At 46.8% G+C, this 17,719-nt stretch overlaps 1 protein-coding gene across 6 annotated transcripts in view; it reads left to right on the top strand.

The window, feature by feature from the left end:
- Positions 1–17,719, top strand: part of TRIO (trio Rho guanine nucleotide exchange factor) — a 1,129,982-nt gene that overhangs the window by 780,975 nt on the left and 331,288 nt on the right. For all 6 annotated transcript variants that reach the window (XM_040353401.1, XM_040353397.1, XM_040353396.1 and 3 more), the window contains one exon: positions 12,299–12,441. In XM_040353401.1, coding sequence (XP_040209335.1) covers positions 12,299–12,441 — 143 coding nt within the window. The remainder of the gene's footprint in view (positions 1–12,298; positions 12,442–17,719) is intronic.

The following is a 17,719-nucleotide window of genomic DNA, read 5'->3' as shown; positions in this document are numbered from 1 at the left end:
TTAGAAGCTCTGCTCTGTATTTGCGGGGTACAATTAGCTGCCTTTTTATAACTTGTGCTGCCCCACTTCCCACTCCCCCTGTGACCCTATATAGCAGTCCCTTGTCCCAGTGGAAGTTCTCTTGAGCATTACCTTCCTTAGGGGTACCTACGGCCTTCCTGTAACCTGCTAAGGTGGGATCTGACTGCTGGGCTTGGCCAAAGTCTTGTGGAGTGCCCCAGAAGGGCATAGGGTCAGGGCATACTACAGGGTTTTCGGTTCCTACCTGTGGTTCCTCGGAGTGCATCTGTCCAGCTCGGCGGGCTTGCGCCATGGTAGTCACAGGGCAGGTTCCAGCGGGATCTGGGGTAAGCAGCTGTGAAGTTAGGCACCCCAAATCGTTCCCCAACAATACTTCCGCAGGTAGGTCCGACATAATGCCTACTTCCATCTGCTTGACTCCGGTGCCCCAATTTAACTGCACTTGGGCTGTGGGTAGTTTGTGGATGGCGCCTCCTGCCACTCTTACTGCAACAGTCCTGTTGGTGCGTGCCTTCGCAGATACGGTGTGAGGCTGCACCAGCGTGAGGGTGGCCCCAGAGTCTCGTAGTGCCTCAGCCTCCTTTCCATCTACTGTGACCCATTGTCTGTGGTGCATCCGGTTGTCCCCCTCGGCTTGTGCTAGGTTCACCTCATGTAGTACGGTCCATTTCTCAGATTCAGGACTGTGGTCTTCCAGCGGCTCATGCTGATAGTGATGGGCGGCTGCCCTCGGTGGTGGTGGTGATGGCCGCTCCCAATTGCCTCTGCTCCGCTGAGGGCAATGTATCTTGTAGTGCCCTGGCTGATTGCCTTGGTGACATACCAATGGCGGTCTCCGGTTAAAATTAGGGGGTGTCGTGGGTGGTACCGCGTTCGGTCGGTGGTGGGTCACAGGACCTGGCGTTGGGGTGCTGGACCTTACCAGAGGGCGGTTTCCACTAGCCTCTCCTTTTCTTCCCTCGTAATGCTCGTCTGCCAGCTTGGCCGCTTCCTCGATTGTGGCCGGCTTCCTGTCTCTGACCCAGTCCTTGGTGTCTGCAGGTGTGTGGTCAAAAAATTGTTCTAGCAAGAAGAGTTGTAGCACCTCCTCTAGCGTTGTGGCCTGGCAGCCCTGTATCCAGTTTTGGGCCGCCCGATACATCCTAAAAGCCCATTCGGTGTAGGAGTCTCGGCCCCCTTTCCGTAATGCCCGAAACTTTTTCCTGTAAGTCTCTGGGGTCACGGCATACCTGGCTAGCAGAATGTCTTTTACCCTGGCGTAGTCGTGTATGGCTGTATCAGGAACTGCTCGGTATGCCTCTGCTGCTCGGCCCGTGAGTTTGCTGCTTAGAATCGTGGTCCACTGCTCCGATTCCAGACCCTCCAAAGCGCATTGATGCTCGAAATCTTGTAGGTATGCGTAAATTTCCATTTCTCCATCCGAAAAACTTTTAAACGCAGCATAGTTGATCTTTCTCCGCTGCCCTCCATTTATAGATCCGGCTAAGGAAGCGGAGTCTCCCTGGTTTACGCTTGCCTGTTGTGCTCTGCGTTCTGCGCTCACCTGCTCCAGGACTTGCGTCACCATCTCTGGTGGGGGATTTGGCCCATATAGGTTTAGCCTCCACATCACCTTCTGTTGGAACTCTGCTTCCTCCTGGCTGACATTTGCCATGCTGCTGGTTTGGTCCCCCTCCATTAGTTCTGCTATGAGGGTAGCTTTCTTTTTGTTGCTTGCCACCTGACCTTGGGCTTCCAGCAGATCCTTTAGCGAAGTCCTCTTCAGTCTCTCGTAATGCTGGGCCATTCACCTGCTGTCTTTATGCGTCCCATTCAACCCGCTGCTTGCCACCAGTTGTTAAGACCTGCAGTGGTTAAGGTACTGCGGCCTTCTTTCCGTCCCTCAATCGCCGAGCATATGTGATTATCGCTACCATAGAAGGTAGGGGGATAGTGGAGATGAATGCAGTTTCCAAGATGAATGTTCCCCCCAAACATGAGCCAAGACTTCATGAAGGGTCTCCAGATATACAATAGCTTTAATGAGAGGCAGGTCTTATATACAGCAAAAGAATACTTGAAGTAATCAGATGAACAATGACAATCTCCTCACACAACATCATACAATGGTTTTACTAACGACCTCTAAGGAAACAGACGTCCTGTCTCCGATGTAATCCACATGTGTTAATTACTGGTCAGTTACCCAGACGAGGTGATGCAGAGATAAGCTCTTCTCACCTGCTAAACAATAGAAATTCACACAATGAACGCTTCTTGAGAGACAGACGAAAGTTCATTTACATGACACCGCAGACGATATTATCACAGCAAGCTCTGCCTGGGAGATATTGATATCAGTTAAGGAATAAACCAATTATCTCCAGGCAGAGAGCACCCCAAGTTTCCCAAAAGTTGGAGCACCCCTTTCCACACAAGGTATCCCTACAATTGCATATCCCCTGATAGCTCCGATCTGGGGGATCAACATATCCAAATTTCACCCAGATCGGTCCAGGGGTTCTTAAAAAACAAACAGAACCTATGAGAAAGTCCAGAATAAAGTCTATTTTCTTCACAGACGCATACCTGCATGTCCCCGTTTGCACAAGCCACCAAAGGTATCTGCGCTTTGCGATCGGGGAGGACCACTATCAATTCGTGGCCCTCCCGTTCGGGCTGGCGTCGGCACCGCGGGTGTTCACCAAGGTGCTCGCCCCGATCCTGGCCTTGCTAAGGCAGCGAGGGACGACCTTCTCCTGAGAGCTTCTTCAGGCTCAGAGTTAGAGGAGGACGTGTCCATCACGTGTCGGACTCTGCAGGAGTTCGGCTGGCTTCTGAATCTCAAAAAATCAGTGTTGGTTCCGTCCCAGAGGCTGGAACACCTGGGGCTGGTTTTGGAATTTCGGGGAGGCAAAAGTGTTCCTCCCATCGGAAAAACTGCGGACCCTGCAATCTGCAGTGAGACAGTTGTGGACCCAGAAGTGGTCATCTCTTCGCTTCTGCATGCGGGTTCTGGGTCTGATGGTGGCCTCCTTCGAGCTGGTTCCGTATGCCCAATTCCACACCAGGGTACTACAGAAGGAGATTCTGTCACGATGGGACAGGGTCCCATCTTCTCTGGATCGCCAGATTCGGTTGAGCCATCTGGCCAAGTCTTCTCTGGCATGGTGGCTGACGTCTCCGGTGCTTCGGTCCGGGAAGTCTTTTCTTCCGTGCCGCTGGACAGTGGTCACGACGGACGCCAGCCTCTTCGGCTGGGGGGGCGTCTGGGGCACCCAGTCAGCCCAGGGGCGCTGGACTCGGGAGGAGTCCCGCCTGCCGATCAATATCCTGGAGCTCCGAGCAATCAAGCTGTGCCTTGTCAGGTGGTCCCTGGAGCTGCAGGGCCGTCCTGTCAGGATCCAGTCCGACAACGCCACGGCCGTGGCGTACGTCAATCATCAGGGCGGCACAAGGAGCTCGGCCGCGGCGACGGAGGTCGCTCACATACTTCGGTGGGCCGAAAGGTCCGTTCCGGCCCTGTCGGCGTTATACATTCCGGGAGTTCTGAATTGGCAAGCCGACTTCCTAAGTCGCACGACTCTGGATCAAGGGGAGTGGTCTCTCCACCCGGAGGTGTTTCAGATCCTGTGCCAAAAATGGGGCACTCCAGACGTGGACCTTCTGGCGTCCCGTCTCAATCGGAAGGTACCACGGTTTGTGGCCAGGTCAAGGGACCCGTGGGCAGACGCGTCAGACGCGTTGGTGGCTCCCTGGGGTCAATATCACCTGATTTACGCCTTCCCTCCTCTAAGGCTCCTACCCCGCCTGCTGCGCAGGGTGGAAGCCGAAGGGATTCCAACGATCCTGATCGCCCCAGATTGGCCGCGTCGCTCTTGGTACGCGGACCTGGTATGTCTGGTGGCAGACGCCCCCTGGCGCCTGCCTCTGAGGGAAGATCTCCTGTCTCAGGGCCCGATCTTCCATCCTGCTTTACGGTCACTGGCTTTAACGGCGTGGCTGTTGAGAACCAGGTACTGAAGGACCGGGGCCTGTCGGGCCCGGTAATCTCTACCATGCTGCGTGCACGGAAGTCCACTTCTCGAAAAATTGACCATCGTACATGGAAAGCATACATCTCTATGTGTGAGGAGATGAAGTGGCACCCCCGTACTTACGTGGTGTCCCGGATCCTGCTGTTCCTACAGCGGGGAGTGGACCAGGCTCTTGCCTTGAGCACGATCAAGAGTCAGATTTCTGCTCTGGCTGTTTATTTTCAGCGTCCCTTGGCAGCGCACTCTTTGGTTCGCACGTTTGTGCAGGGGGTCCGGCATGTGGCCCCCCCGGTGCGCCCTCCGCTACCTTCTTGGGACTTGAACTTGGTCCTCTCGGCGCTTCAGCGCGCCCCCTTTGAGGACATTCGGGAGATCCCTTTGCTGACTTTGTCGCAGAAGGTGGTCTTTCTGGTAGCTATTACCTCTATCAGACGAGTGTCTGAACTGGCGGCCCTGTCTTGCAAGGCCCCCTACTTGGTCATCCATCAGGATAAGGCGGTGCTGCGCCCGCGACCTTCTTTTCTTCCGAAGGTCGTTTCGGCCTTTCACATTAACGAGGACATTGTTGTTCCATCATTATGTCCTCAGCCGAAGAACCTGAAGGAAGCCATTTTACATTCTCTGGATGTGGTTCGGGCCCTTCGAGTTTACTTGTCGGCGACAGCTCCGTTCCGGAAGTCGGATTCGCTGTTCGTGTCTGTGTCCGGTCCCAGTAAGGGCCTGGCAGTCTCGTCGGCCACCATTTCCAGGTGGATCCGACAGGTTGTGCTTCAGGCCTACGCCCTGAAGGGGCGGGCGCCTCCCTTTCGGGTCACGGCGCATTCGACCAGGGCGATCGGAGCCTCCTGGGCTTTCCGACACCAAGCCTCTGTGTTACAGGTGTGTAAGGCTGCGACCTGGTCGTCGGTCCACACTTTTTCAAAGTTTTATAAGGTGGATGTGAGTGCATCTTCTGATGCCTCATTCGGCCGCAGGGTGTTACAGGCGGCAGTTTAAGGTTGGAGTTCCTCCGTTGAGTAACTCCGGTTTTGTTTGGGGTGTAACCTGTTGTTTGCTGTGTGGTTTTTTCCCACCCCTCGTTTTTTGACACTGCTTGGGGACGTCCCTAAGGTCAATGGAGGCTGTGTCCGTCTATGAACGAAAGAGAAAAAAGGATTTTTGTACTCACCGTAAAATCCATTTCTCTGAGTTCATAGACGGACACAGCACCCACCCCTCCTTGGTTTGTACTGCTTGTTACGAACTGAAGCTGCTGGAGCAGGGTGTGGGTTATGCCTGGGGGAGCCACGCCCCCTGGGAGGAGCGGCATGAAGGAAAGTTTTTAACACCTTAAGTGCTGTAGAATTCTGCCTAAATCTCCTGGTAGGAAGAAGCATAACCCTAAGGTCAATGGAGGCTGTGTCCGTCTATGAACTCAGAGAAATGGATTTTACGGTGAGTACAAAAATCCTTTTTTTTGTTTTCCTTGCATGCCCCCCTCACATCTACAGTGACTGCACTTCTAAGTGCGCGTGTAGTGCAAAGTGGATTTGTCTTTAGTAAATAACCCCCATTGTCAAAATAAATCATTAAATTGATGGATCAAAGCATTTGATTGGCTGCTCAAGTAGCCACTGAGATTGGCTGTCATAGTGGTCACATGGTTACCCTGAGTGCTGTCTAGGCTATTGTGCAGGGAGTGCATTCTTGGCACACCTTGTTACAGCGAGACCTAAGTGTAGAAAAAAACTTGCAGCGGACTCTCTCACAATATTTTTTAAAATTAATATTCAACAGCTTAGTGTACACTCTCAGCACACATTTGCCCTGGAATAAACAAAGCCCTCTGGCCAATCAAGATGACAGAAGACCCTGTGAAGATGTTGGTGAGGGAGCGATGGGAAGTACTTTTGTACATGTGTTCTTTATTAATTAATTTTCCTAATGCTTCTGAGTTCACCTTACTAGAAAAAATATTTACAACCACAGTCTAGTGATCTTTACTATTTTCTACAAATAAAAACTGAAAAGGTACACTGTGAGACTTTATGGGCAAACATATAAATGAAAAGTAGGTTTATATAAAAAGTACAAAATGTATTAATACATTAAAAACATGGTGCAAACATCACCATAATCATATCCCTTTCATGCCTAAGCCTATTTCTGACATTTGGTTTTTTTTCAAGTTAAATCCATATTTTTTGCTAGAAAATTACTTAGAACCCCCAAACATTTATATATATATTTTTTTTAGCAGAGAATCTAGAGAATAAAATGGCAATTGTTGCAATATTTTATGTCGGATAGTATTTGTGCGGCGGTGTTTTAAACGCAAATTTTTGGGAAAAATTAAATTTCATGAATTAAAAAAAAATGAAAAAGTAAAGTTAGCCCAATTTTTTTGTGTAATGTGAAATATAATGTTATGCTGAGTAAATAGATACCAAACGTGACGCTTTATAATTGCACACACTCGTGGAATGGCGACAAACTACGGTACCTAAAAATCTCCATAGGCGACGCTTTAAACTTTTTTTGCGGTTACCAGGTTAGAGTTACAGAGGAGGTCTAGTGCTAGAATTATTGCTCTCGCTCTGACGATCGTGGTGATACCTCACATGTGTGATTTGAACACAGTTTTCATATGTGGGCACGACTTCCGTATGCATTTTCTTTGTGTCGCGAGCTCGCGGGGAGGGAAGCGATTTAAAAATATTTTTTTTCTTATTTTAATATTAAAATTGTGTTTTTTTTTTATTATTTTGATCACTTTTATTGCTGTCACAAGGAATGATAACATCCCTTGTGACAGTAATAGGTGGTGACAGGTACTCTTTATGGAGGGATCGGGGGTCTAAAAGACCTTTGCACTTCAAAGTATTCAGATCACCGAAAACAGCGATTCTGAATACTGTGTACTTTTTTAAATCAGGCACCATTGGCAGCCGAGAAATTCACGTGACGTCATGATGTTGCTTCCGTGTTCACATTGCGGAGACTGAATCGAAGCCGGCTTTGTTTCAGTCTGCGGCTGGACACTGGAGGAGCCGGATCGAGGATCGGGTCTCCCGGTGGGACAGAAGGCCCGGTCAGAGCAGCGAGAGGCGGCGGGAGGGGGGGATGTCCCCTCCGGCATAACAAACGAGCGGTTTAGAGCCGGCAATTGCCGGCTCTAAACAACGGTACCGGGATGATGCCTGCAGCTGCGGGCATCATCCCGGTATAACCCAAAAGCCGAGGACGCATGTTTGCGTACGCTTGGCGTTAAAGGGTTAAAGGGTTAAATAAGACAATACAGTGTACCAGGGCTTGTGTAGAGCTAACAAATGGTGGAATGATTTATTTTTGTTAAGCTTGGGCTGAACTAGAATAAATCATGCCGCCATTTGTAAGCTCTACACCAGTGGTGGGCAAACTACTTTTAATCCGGCCCACGGACAGTTTGTTAAAACAAGGCACTTTTCCCCTGTACGTAAATGTAAGGGAAAGGTGCCAGTAAAAATGGCGGCGATCGGCTCAGGGTCAGAACTGCGCATGTGCAATTCCCAGAAATACCCGAGAAGATCCGATGCTGAGCCGCCGAGTCTACCTCCTGCCCAGCCCACCTGCCCATGCAGCCAATGCAGTGAGCACATTTTCCCGCCAGCCTATGAACAGGCAGACAGGACGGAGGAGCCAGAGAGATCTGAGAGTCACGGTCTGTGACCTGAGCGGCTGCGGAGGGAGCCTGACCAGTCGGGACTGGTGGACTGGATAACAGAGCCCCACCGGAGCAACGGACGGACCCCTGCCAGTGCCTGCCCGACTGAGTGAGTAAAGTTTGTGGAGCCTGCTGCCCGTCGTTGACTGTGTGTGAGGGTAAGCAGGGAGACAGCCAGGCTGGAATGATTAATTGATGGTGGAGGGAGGAGGGGGCTCAGGTGGACCTACCACAGGTCCACCTGAGCCCCCTCCACCATCAATAAATCTTTCCAGCCTGGCTGCCTCCCTGCTCACCCTCACATGGACAGGATACAGGAGATATCAGAGACAACAGAGATATTGCATACAATGATTTTGTACAATCTCACCACTGCCATTTTTGTCTGTTAACTGCTGCCTGTGCCTGTCTGACAGCACTCTGCGTGGTTGCTATTAAAAATGCTCTATTTTAGCTAATTTTTTAACAGCATGCATGATGTTTTCAGTTACCTGAACTTGATGTGCTAATTAAAAGAAAACCCCTTATTCTGATGAGCAATTAGCTTGTGGATTATCAGTGATTTTAGGTATAATGGTGCTGTTAACCATTACAGGGTTTCTGCTGTCAGACAGGCACAGGCAGCAGTTTCCAGACAAAAATGGCAGTGGTGAGATTGTTCAAAATCATTGTATGCAATCTCTGTCTGCTGTCTCTGATATCTCCTGTATCCTGTCCGTGTGAGGGTTTTGTAAAATAACTATTTTTATGCTTTTCTACCTTAAAGCGGTAGTTCACCCAAAAATCACCTTTTTGCAGTTAGATCCAGCATACTGCTGACATCTGCAGTATGCTGGTCTTTTTATCTTATTTTGGTACTTATCGTTATAGCCGTATCTCTTCTATGCCTCCGAGCGGGGATTACTTCCTGGTATAGGCGTTCCCTTCAAGACAAGCAAGTTGAGTTTAGCCTTTTGGCCCGGCCCTCCAAAATATTTTTAGTTTCTCATGTGGCCCCATCGAAAAAATAATTGCCCACCCCTGCTCTACACGAACCCTCAAGAATATGACATTGGGTAAAAGGAAGGAAAAATTTGTGCTAGGTGAATAAGGGTAAATAAATATAAACTAGTGAAAGGTTTTGCTGCTAAACACAAAAGCTAGATACAAAGCAAAAAACAAATGTGGATAAAAAATGTGTAGCGCTGAAAAAAGTCACATGTTGCCAAAATGATTCTATAATGATAACAAAAATAGTGTCCAATAAAGGTGAACGAAGTTCATATGGGAAATATTCCTGCGAGAAAGATGTAATCCTGTGTTACTTCAATGTTATTCCAAAATATGTGAAGACCCACCACCAGTGAATGTAAGGGGAGGCTTACCAGCTAGCCTGTGACCGCCCTTCTCAGGGGGGTCAATACAGGCTCTGCAGAGATACAGATGATCGTGAATGGTGTCCTGTGGAGACCTCCAGGAATGATCCTTTGTCAATCCCCTCTGTAGTCATGGTCAGTGCAATCACTCAGGTGCTCCAATGACAGGTGTTCCAGCACAAGAGAAGCAATGGTGATCCAGATTTTTGAAAATGTAGTGAAGCCAAATGGTATAGGAAAAAAGAGAGAAGGCTTCCAATAGTGCAGACGTTATAAACATGTATTGTAAAATGCACAATATCAGCTAAAAAAAACTCTCTATATAGAGTTGCAGACAATTTCCTTGCAAGGATGTATAAAAAAGAAGCTTGTGTCACACACAACGTATCCAAACATTATGATCTTAAGCATAACAGGGACCCTAAGGGTACCACTTTTTTGGCCCTAGAAAAATATGTTCCACACTGGCGTGGTGGCAATGCCAAAAGTACCATTTTCAGATCCGAAACCCGCTGGATACATAGGCTCAGCTGCCTTGTCCCTGGAGGTCTTAATGTGGAGTGGGACATCAACTGTTTTATCAATAATGGTTGATCTCCCACCCCAGTCTTCTATGCATCATTTGTTTGCGATTTTTTGGCAAAAACATTTTTTGCAATTTAATTTTTTTGCGTTTTTTTTGCGATTTTGGAACAATACACCCTCTTCCTCTGGTATATTAATAATACTATCAGAGTTATCATTTATAAATATATTTAAAAAATATATTTGATATATTTAATCATATATCTGACAGCATTGGATATTAATTTTTAGATTAACATTATTTAAAATGTATTCCAGCAATTAGGTTGTTTATATATCATGGTCTTTAGCTTCTAATGAATGCAATTTTATTATCCATTTGGTGGCAGGGTTTGATAATACAACCCATGTGGATCACATTTTAATTGTTTATTTCAGTGCATTTTTATAAATGTCCACTAGATGTCACTCATGAGTTCTCATTGCCTATGTTGTTAGTTCCTGGTGTGCCCATAAAACACCATGAGCTTGTTTTTAGCTCCTAAATACCAATAGGAGCGCCTCTCTTTGGTGCTTAATGTCTATTTATAGCGTGTGCGCAGTGGCGTGCCCCTGATGTCAGTTTATGAGGAAACGGCCGTAGGGCGTTACGTTTTTTTGACTTTTTTCAGTGCTACAAATTTTTTATCCACAAGAGTATGACATTCCCATAGACATGAAGGGGGCTGCAACGCTCATGCGCAGTACAAATTGGCTGTTAAGGGAATTTGACCCTTTTTTTTTGCTAGACATAGCTCATTGGCCGGCTCCCATTTGAGATGCAGCCATACAACGTCCCAGCAGTTGCATATGTCAACCACAAGGGGGCAACCAAGAGTCTGGTGGTGGCACAGGAAGTGGATCATGTCCTGCATTGGGCAGAATACCCTCTGAAGCATTGTTTGGACAATATTGTATTGCAAGTCATAGTATATTACTCATAAAGGGGTAAAAAGAAGAACGACCATTTTAACCCTGAAAAGCATAAGTCTTTTCTTTGTGCTTGATTAACACTTTTCTGTGTGTCTTTTTTATATGAGCATTAGCAACAATGATATATTTACAGTACATGCACTCAAATTGTCATCAGTGAGCCCCATTGTACATTGTAATGCATCACAAAAGCAGAATTTCGTTTGGTCAAAAGTAAAACCCAGATGTCTCCACTGTTTTGCAGTCACTGGTATAGAACTTGGATGTGATGTTGCATTTATACATGTCCAAATAGCCGTTAAAATTACATACTTTTTCACTTCAGAGCTTTGTAACATGCCTCGTCAAAGTAGGAAAAAACAAACCCTGCGCTCTAAGAACTTCTGTATTTAAAGCATCTCACAAAAGTGAGTACACCCCTCTTTTTTTCTTTTTTTAAATATTTTATTATATTTTACACTGAAGAGATGACACTTTGCTACAATGTAAAGCAGTGAGTGTACAGCTTGTATAACAGTGTAAATTTGCTGCCCCCTTAAGTCAACTCAACACATAGCCATTAATGTTTATATGTTCAAACGTATTCATAAATAAGCGCAGCGTCGCTGTGTGAAATGCATCTACCTGTACCTGCTTCCTGCCCTGTGGTGTTATTCTTGTTTACAATAAAGAGATTCATCACTACCTTGGTGTGCAAGCCATCCATTCCTTTTTATCCTATAAGAAGATTGTCCAGACCCTGAAAGAGGAGAGAGGGGACAAGAAAGGTGTGGGGGTTGGGGTGGGAAAAAGGAAAGAGGGGGGGGAGGGAGGTGGGAGAAGTGTAGTGTTATACCTTTTTATATGCAGATGCAATTAATTTGAGAGGGGAGGTATTGAAATACAAATACAGGAAATCCCCCCCCAAAAAAAAAATAAAAAATTGCAGGTGGTCCTTCCTGTATGCTGGAGACCACAAGGTCATTGGAGGAGAGGCACATCCATCTTTATGTAGAACAACAATTATTTTTCTCAGATTTTCAGAGAGCTCTTTGCCATGAGATGCCATGTTGATCTTCCAGTGACCAGTATGAGAGTGAAAGCAATAATGCCAAATTTAACACACCTGCTCCCCATTCACACCTGAAACCTTGTAACGCTAGCGAGTCACATGACACTGGGTAGGGAAAATGGCTAATTGGGACCAATTTGGACATTTTCACTTAGGCGTGTACTCACTTTTGTTGCCTGCGGTTAAGACATTAATGACTGTGTGTTAGGTTATTTTGAGGGGACAGCAAATTTACATTGTTTATGCAAGCTATATACGCACTACTTTACATTGTAGCAAAGTTTAATTTCTTTAGTGTTGTCACATGAAAAGATATAATAGAATATTTACAGAAATGTGAGGGGTGTACTCACTTTTGTGAGATATTGTATATGTACATGTGTGTGGATAGTGTACTCTTTATTGTTCTGTGCTTTTAAAACCGTATTAATTACAGGGTTAACATAGTCGGAGTGAAGCTCCAATATGACATACTATACAAAGTTTGGTCCCAATTAGTACTGTATATGTGTTGCATTGGCATAAATTGTCTCTCTTTAATGTACAAGGAGGAGTTGAGACTGTGAGAATGTGAAAAACAGTAATGTTTATGCACATACATGTTTAGTGCTATTCATGAAGTGTAATGTTTTCTGATTTTGGTTGGACTTTAATAATAAAAATTTTGTTATTTTAGGGATCCAGCATCGAGAACAAACAGGACTGGATAAAACATATAAGAGAAGTAATACAAGACAGAACTATTCATTTAAGAGGTGCTTTGAAAGAGCCAATTCATATACCGAAGGCCGTATCAACTAAACAAAAGGCTGTCAAACGGTAAGAAATTTTATATGACACTTAAGAAATCAGACTTCATCAACCTTTTGGCTTTACTTCATTTCTGTTATGGTTTATGGGGTTTATAAAGTATTGAAGCTGAAGTGTAATTTCAGCTGCAAAACTCCTAGTTTAATCCGACGTTGTTTATAGCTTCATATAAGATCTTTAAATGGGGTGCCCACCTGTCGAAAAAAAATCTTGGGGGTAAAAATACAAGACAATTATGTAGAAGGTACACCAATTGTGGCATCCAAACCATTTTTACCAGGTTGACTCTACCAACTACCGTTAAAGGCAGCTTGCTCCATATTTTCCCTGTCTGTTTAAGACACTTAACCACTTAAGACCCGGACCTTGCCCCTTTTTGTGATTCGGCACTGCGTCGCTTTAACTGACAATTGCGCGGTCGTGCGACGTGGCTCCCAAACAAAATTGGCGTCCTTTTTTTTCCACAAATAGAGCTTTCTTTTGGTGGTATTTGATTACCTCTGCGGTTTTTATTTTTTGCGCTATAAACAAAAATAGAGCGACAATTTTGAAAAAAAGGCTCACACAATCGATGACGCCGCCACAGTGAAGAACGGGGAAGCCGTGTTTACACACGGCTCTCCCTGTTCTTCAGCTCCGGGGACCGATCGTGGGACTCCAGCGGCGATCGGGTCCGCGAGTCCTGCGGTCACGGAGCTTTGGACCAGGTTGCGTGGGACCGCAACCCCACGGCTGGGCTTTAAGGACAACGTACATATATGTTGATGTGCCCAGCCGTGCCATTCTGCCGATGTATATCGGCGTGAAGGGGTCCTTAACTGGTTAAGCAATGGATCTAAATTTCTCTCTACATACTCAGTCATTTGTGGTGTAACTTAACTCCTAGATATTGGAATGTAGAGACTGCAGCTATTTGGGATGCAGAGCTTGGATGTTCTCCACCAAAGGGTCTATCGGTAAAAAAAATTACTTATCCCAAGTGAAAAGTCTCTCCCAAAAATAAAAGTGCGTCATCAGTTTATAAGGCAATCTTGTGCTCTCCTAAAGATCTGCAGAACCCCATAATATTTGGTGACTGGCAAATAGCAGCAACCAGATGTTCGTGAGCCAGATCAAAAATGGCGGGGTAATAATTGGCATCCCTGTTTTGTTCCTTGTTGTAATGAAAAAGTGGCCGATATGTGAGCTAATATGTATTGAGGTAGATTTATTTGGGATAAAACCAGACTGATCTGGGTGTACAATCTTAGAGATTACTTTCGCCAATCTAGTGCCTAACACTTTTTCCATAGATTCACATCTGATGTGAGCAATTATTTTGGGCAATATGATTCTGGATTATTAGAGGACTTGCCAGGTTTTAATAGGACTATGATGATCGCCACATTTCAATGCTGCATTAAATACATACCTCTAATAGTTTAGGAAGTAAATTGGCTCCATACATTTTATAAACCTCCCCTGGTAACCCGCCAGCACCTGGGGCTTTTTTGTTAAACTAGCAGCAGCAACCCGCAGTTCCTCAAAAAGTTAAGGTCGGGTTCACACAGGTCAGATAAATGCTTTGACATTGGGAGCTCATGTCGCATGACGTGTGAAAATCAATATTTCAGTATGGGAGCCGTCTTAACTGGTCTGACATATGTCGGACCGACTTTGAAAATGCTCCCTGTACTACTTTGGTCCGACTTTGATCCTACATCACTCCATTGTATATCATTGAAGTCGGATCAAAGTCAGAATGCCGTCTTGCATGATCTGACTTTGGCATGCAAATTGTGCTCTGCTGATCTTGAGGGGGAACTCCACACGAAATTTTAAATAAAAAGCCGGAATAGGTTCCCCCTCCAAGAGCATACCAGGCCCTTGGGTCTGGTACGTATTTAAAGGGGAACCCCTATGCCAAAATAAACGGTGTGGGGTTCCCCCCAAAATCCACAACAGACCCTTATGTGAGCACACAGCCCGGCCGGTCAGGAAAGGGGGTGGGGACGAGCGAGTGCCCCCCTCCTGAACTGTACCAGGCCGCATGCCCTCAACATGGGGGGGTGAGTGCTTTGGGTGACCCCGCCCTATGACATCACAGTCCCATCATGCCCCGGGACTGTGACGTCATAGGGCAGGGTCACCGGGTGACATCACCCGGTGACCACGCCACATGCCTATATAAATGGTTGCATACCGCTCACACGGCATTACAGCGGGAGAGCTTGTTAAGTCAACATCGGGACAGGAGAAAGAGGGAAGAAGATGGCGGAGAAGACCGGCCCCCTGCTAGTAAAAGAGCTGCAAGAAGATAGTGGAGGGGCCCGGCAGAGAGCGCGGAGAAGAGAGCAGAGAGTCGGAAGAAGACCCCCAAAGTCGGAAGAAGACCCCCCCCCCGGAGCTGCCTAATAAATTACTTTAAAAACCTGTGTAGTGGTTTTTTTTTTCTTGACACTTTTCCCCCAGGTGAATGGGTAGGGGTACCCCATACACATTCACATAGGTTGGGGGCCAGTATCTGGGGGGCCCCTTGTTAAAGGGGGCTCCCAGATTCCGATAAGCCCCCCGCCCGTAGACCCTGACAACCAATGGCCAGGGTTGTCGGGAAGAGGCCTTGTCCTCATCAACATGAGGACAGGGTGCTTTGGGATGGGGGGCCGCAGGGCGCCCCCTGCCCCAAAGCACTTACTCCCTATGTTGAGGGAATGCGGCCTGGTACAGTTCAGGGGGGGGGGCGCTCGCTCGTCCCCACCCCCTTTCCTGACCGGCCGGGCAGCGTGCTCGGATAAGGGTCTGGTGTGGATTTTGAGGGGACCCCCACGCCATTTTTTTGGCGTATGGGTTCCCCTTTAAATCCGTACCAGACCCAAGGGCCTGTTATGCTCTTGGAGGGGGAACCCATGCCGGTTTTTTATTTAAAATGTGCTGTGGAATTCCCCCTCGAGATTCATATGAAACACAGTGCCTGGTATTGGCAGGGATCCAAGTTGGATCCCCGTTCATTGAAAGTCTGACGTATGTTGGCTTCAAGTCGCAGGGCAAAGTCGGATCCAAAGCAGTACTAGTGTAGTGTCGCACTAGTGTGAACCCGGCCTAAAGGTTTATTCAACACCTCCCTATCAGCTGCAGACAGTTCTGGTAACATAATGAAATCAAGAAAAAGTTGCAGCCTCTTCATAATATACTTTGCTGCTATATAAATCTTTAATGAAATCACAAAACACAGTTGAAATCTCCAAAGTAGTATGTGCCATTTTAGTTGAAGATTCTTTCAATTCTACTACATGGGTCGAAAGTTTTTGGCCTTTTACGATTGTAGCTTAGAGGTGACCCGTATTTTCCCCCTCAAAATAAGGTTGCTGGAGGAAAAAAAGTTTCTGCTCCGCATTTTTACAGGATATTTCTGCATAGGACTGTTGACTTTGTATTAACTTTTGATTTTCTATAGTGGGGTTTGCTAAATATTGAAGTTCAGCCTGCAAGACAGCTCTGGCCAGAAAGCGCTCCCAAGCCCAAGATTTATTTTTGATTTTCGAAATTTGAGATATAAATATGCCTTTTATATAGGCTTGTAAAGAATCACAATAAATATGCAAAGAGACAGAGGGCTTGCTAGCAGCACTGTAGGCTGATATGTCAAGCATAATATTTTCCATTGAAGCAAAAAGCTCTAACCAATAGGGATTTACTTTCCATAAGGTACAGGTCTGAGTGCAATGCACAATTTGAGAACCAGTGGAGAATGATCGGATAACCCCCTAGCAGCATAGATGAATTCTGATATTATTGGTAGTATTGCAGAAGTGACTAATGCCAATATTCTGGATAGTGTCCTGTGGGTACTGGAAAAACAAGAAAACCCTTTTTCTTTATCGTACACCACGGGACACCGAGCCATTCACTACATAATGGGTTAAGGGTCACCAGTGGTGATTGGACACTGGCACAACCAATTGGAGACAGTTCCCCTCCATATAACCCCTCCCATCAGGGAAGTACCTCCATTTTTTCGCCAATGTCTAAAGGTGTTGGACACAATAGGATGCTAAAAGGAAAGCTCTGCCAAAGAGACCCTCTGGGGGTAAAAGAGCTATGCTTTCGGACCCACCCAAGACGCCTAAAGTAGGTCAAAACTGGATGGGATCCGGGCCTCATGCACAAGGTGTTGCCTGTAATGTCTCTCTTTGGAGGACTGACGTCTAGCACTTTTGCTACTTCGCTAAAAGTCCTGGTCGAGTCTTTTACCAGGCCCAGGGGAGAGGTACCCTTTAAATAGGAACCCATATCCCTGAAGGTTGGCACACAATGCCCGCTGTGAGGAGCGAAGATTGGTACTGTCTGATGTCAGCAGAAACCTGTGGTGTGGATAAGGTAAAATGCCGCAACTGGGGGGAGTAAATAGTTGTAAACTCGCCACGTGTGTTATGTCAGCTAAGCTAATTTCCCTGCTGCAAAGCCTGGCTTAAGCGTCTCCTCCCTTCCCCTCCCCCTCTCAGAACACTACAGGTGGCACAGAGGTTAGTAATGGGGAACAAACTACACAGGTTTAAACAGCCATTACTATGCTAAGCTAAGGGCTTCTACCTAACGGCTTGAAGGGACAGGGGAGAGAAAAACTTACCAATACGATTACCACCATTCCTGGGTCGATCGGAGTGGGGGCGCGAGCTAGAAAATGGCGCCAATTCAAACGCCATGAAGGAACTACAGATGCCAGCAGGCTTTCTCTGTGAATGGATACAGCAGCACTACAGGGGACACGTGAGACTCCATGTGGTTGGGCTGGTACACACCAAGAGAGACACGCACTTGGGCATTGAAACTGTGTTTGAAGTTGCATACTTTATGTAGATTTCTAAACTATGCACAGTAGTATATGCTCCGAAGTACCTTGACTTAGCTTTAATAGTATGTTTAAATAAAAAAGGGCATTGCCACTTGAGACAGAAGGCTTTAGCAATACTGGCTCAGTACCAGTGTTGTAACTAACAGCGTTTAAAAAAACGCCGTTGGGCAACGATGGGCCTCCTGTGGGTAAGGAGTAATCTATCAGATTACTTTTGCCCTCTCGGCAACGCCGTTCCCATTACTGGGCGGCGTTACCGAAATTACTTAGAGCGCGTGGGGGGGGGGGGCAGTCCGGGCAGACTCTGCCTCCTCCCGTGACGCTGTTGTGAGTGATTCACCATCCGACCACCTGACCAGCTGACGCGGCCGCCTCGAAACGTCACTCCGTACACTCCCAGCCACCCGATACAGTATCGGGTGGCTGGGAGTGTACGGAGCGATGTCTCGACGTGGC

The sequence above is a fragment of the Rana temporaria genome, chromosome 5 (assembly GCF_905171775.1).
Source record: "Rana temporaria chromosome 5, aRanTem1.1, whole genome shotgun sequence".
NCBI classification, from domain to species: domain Eukaryota; kingdom Metazoa; phylum Chordata; class Amphibia; order Anura; family Ranidae; genus Rana; species Rana temporaria.
The sequence above is the reverse complement of the archived record's forward strand: the minus strand, read 5'-3'. Positions and strand labels throughout refer to the sequence as shown.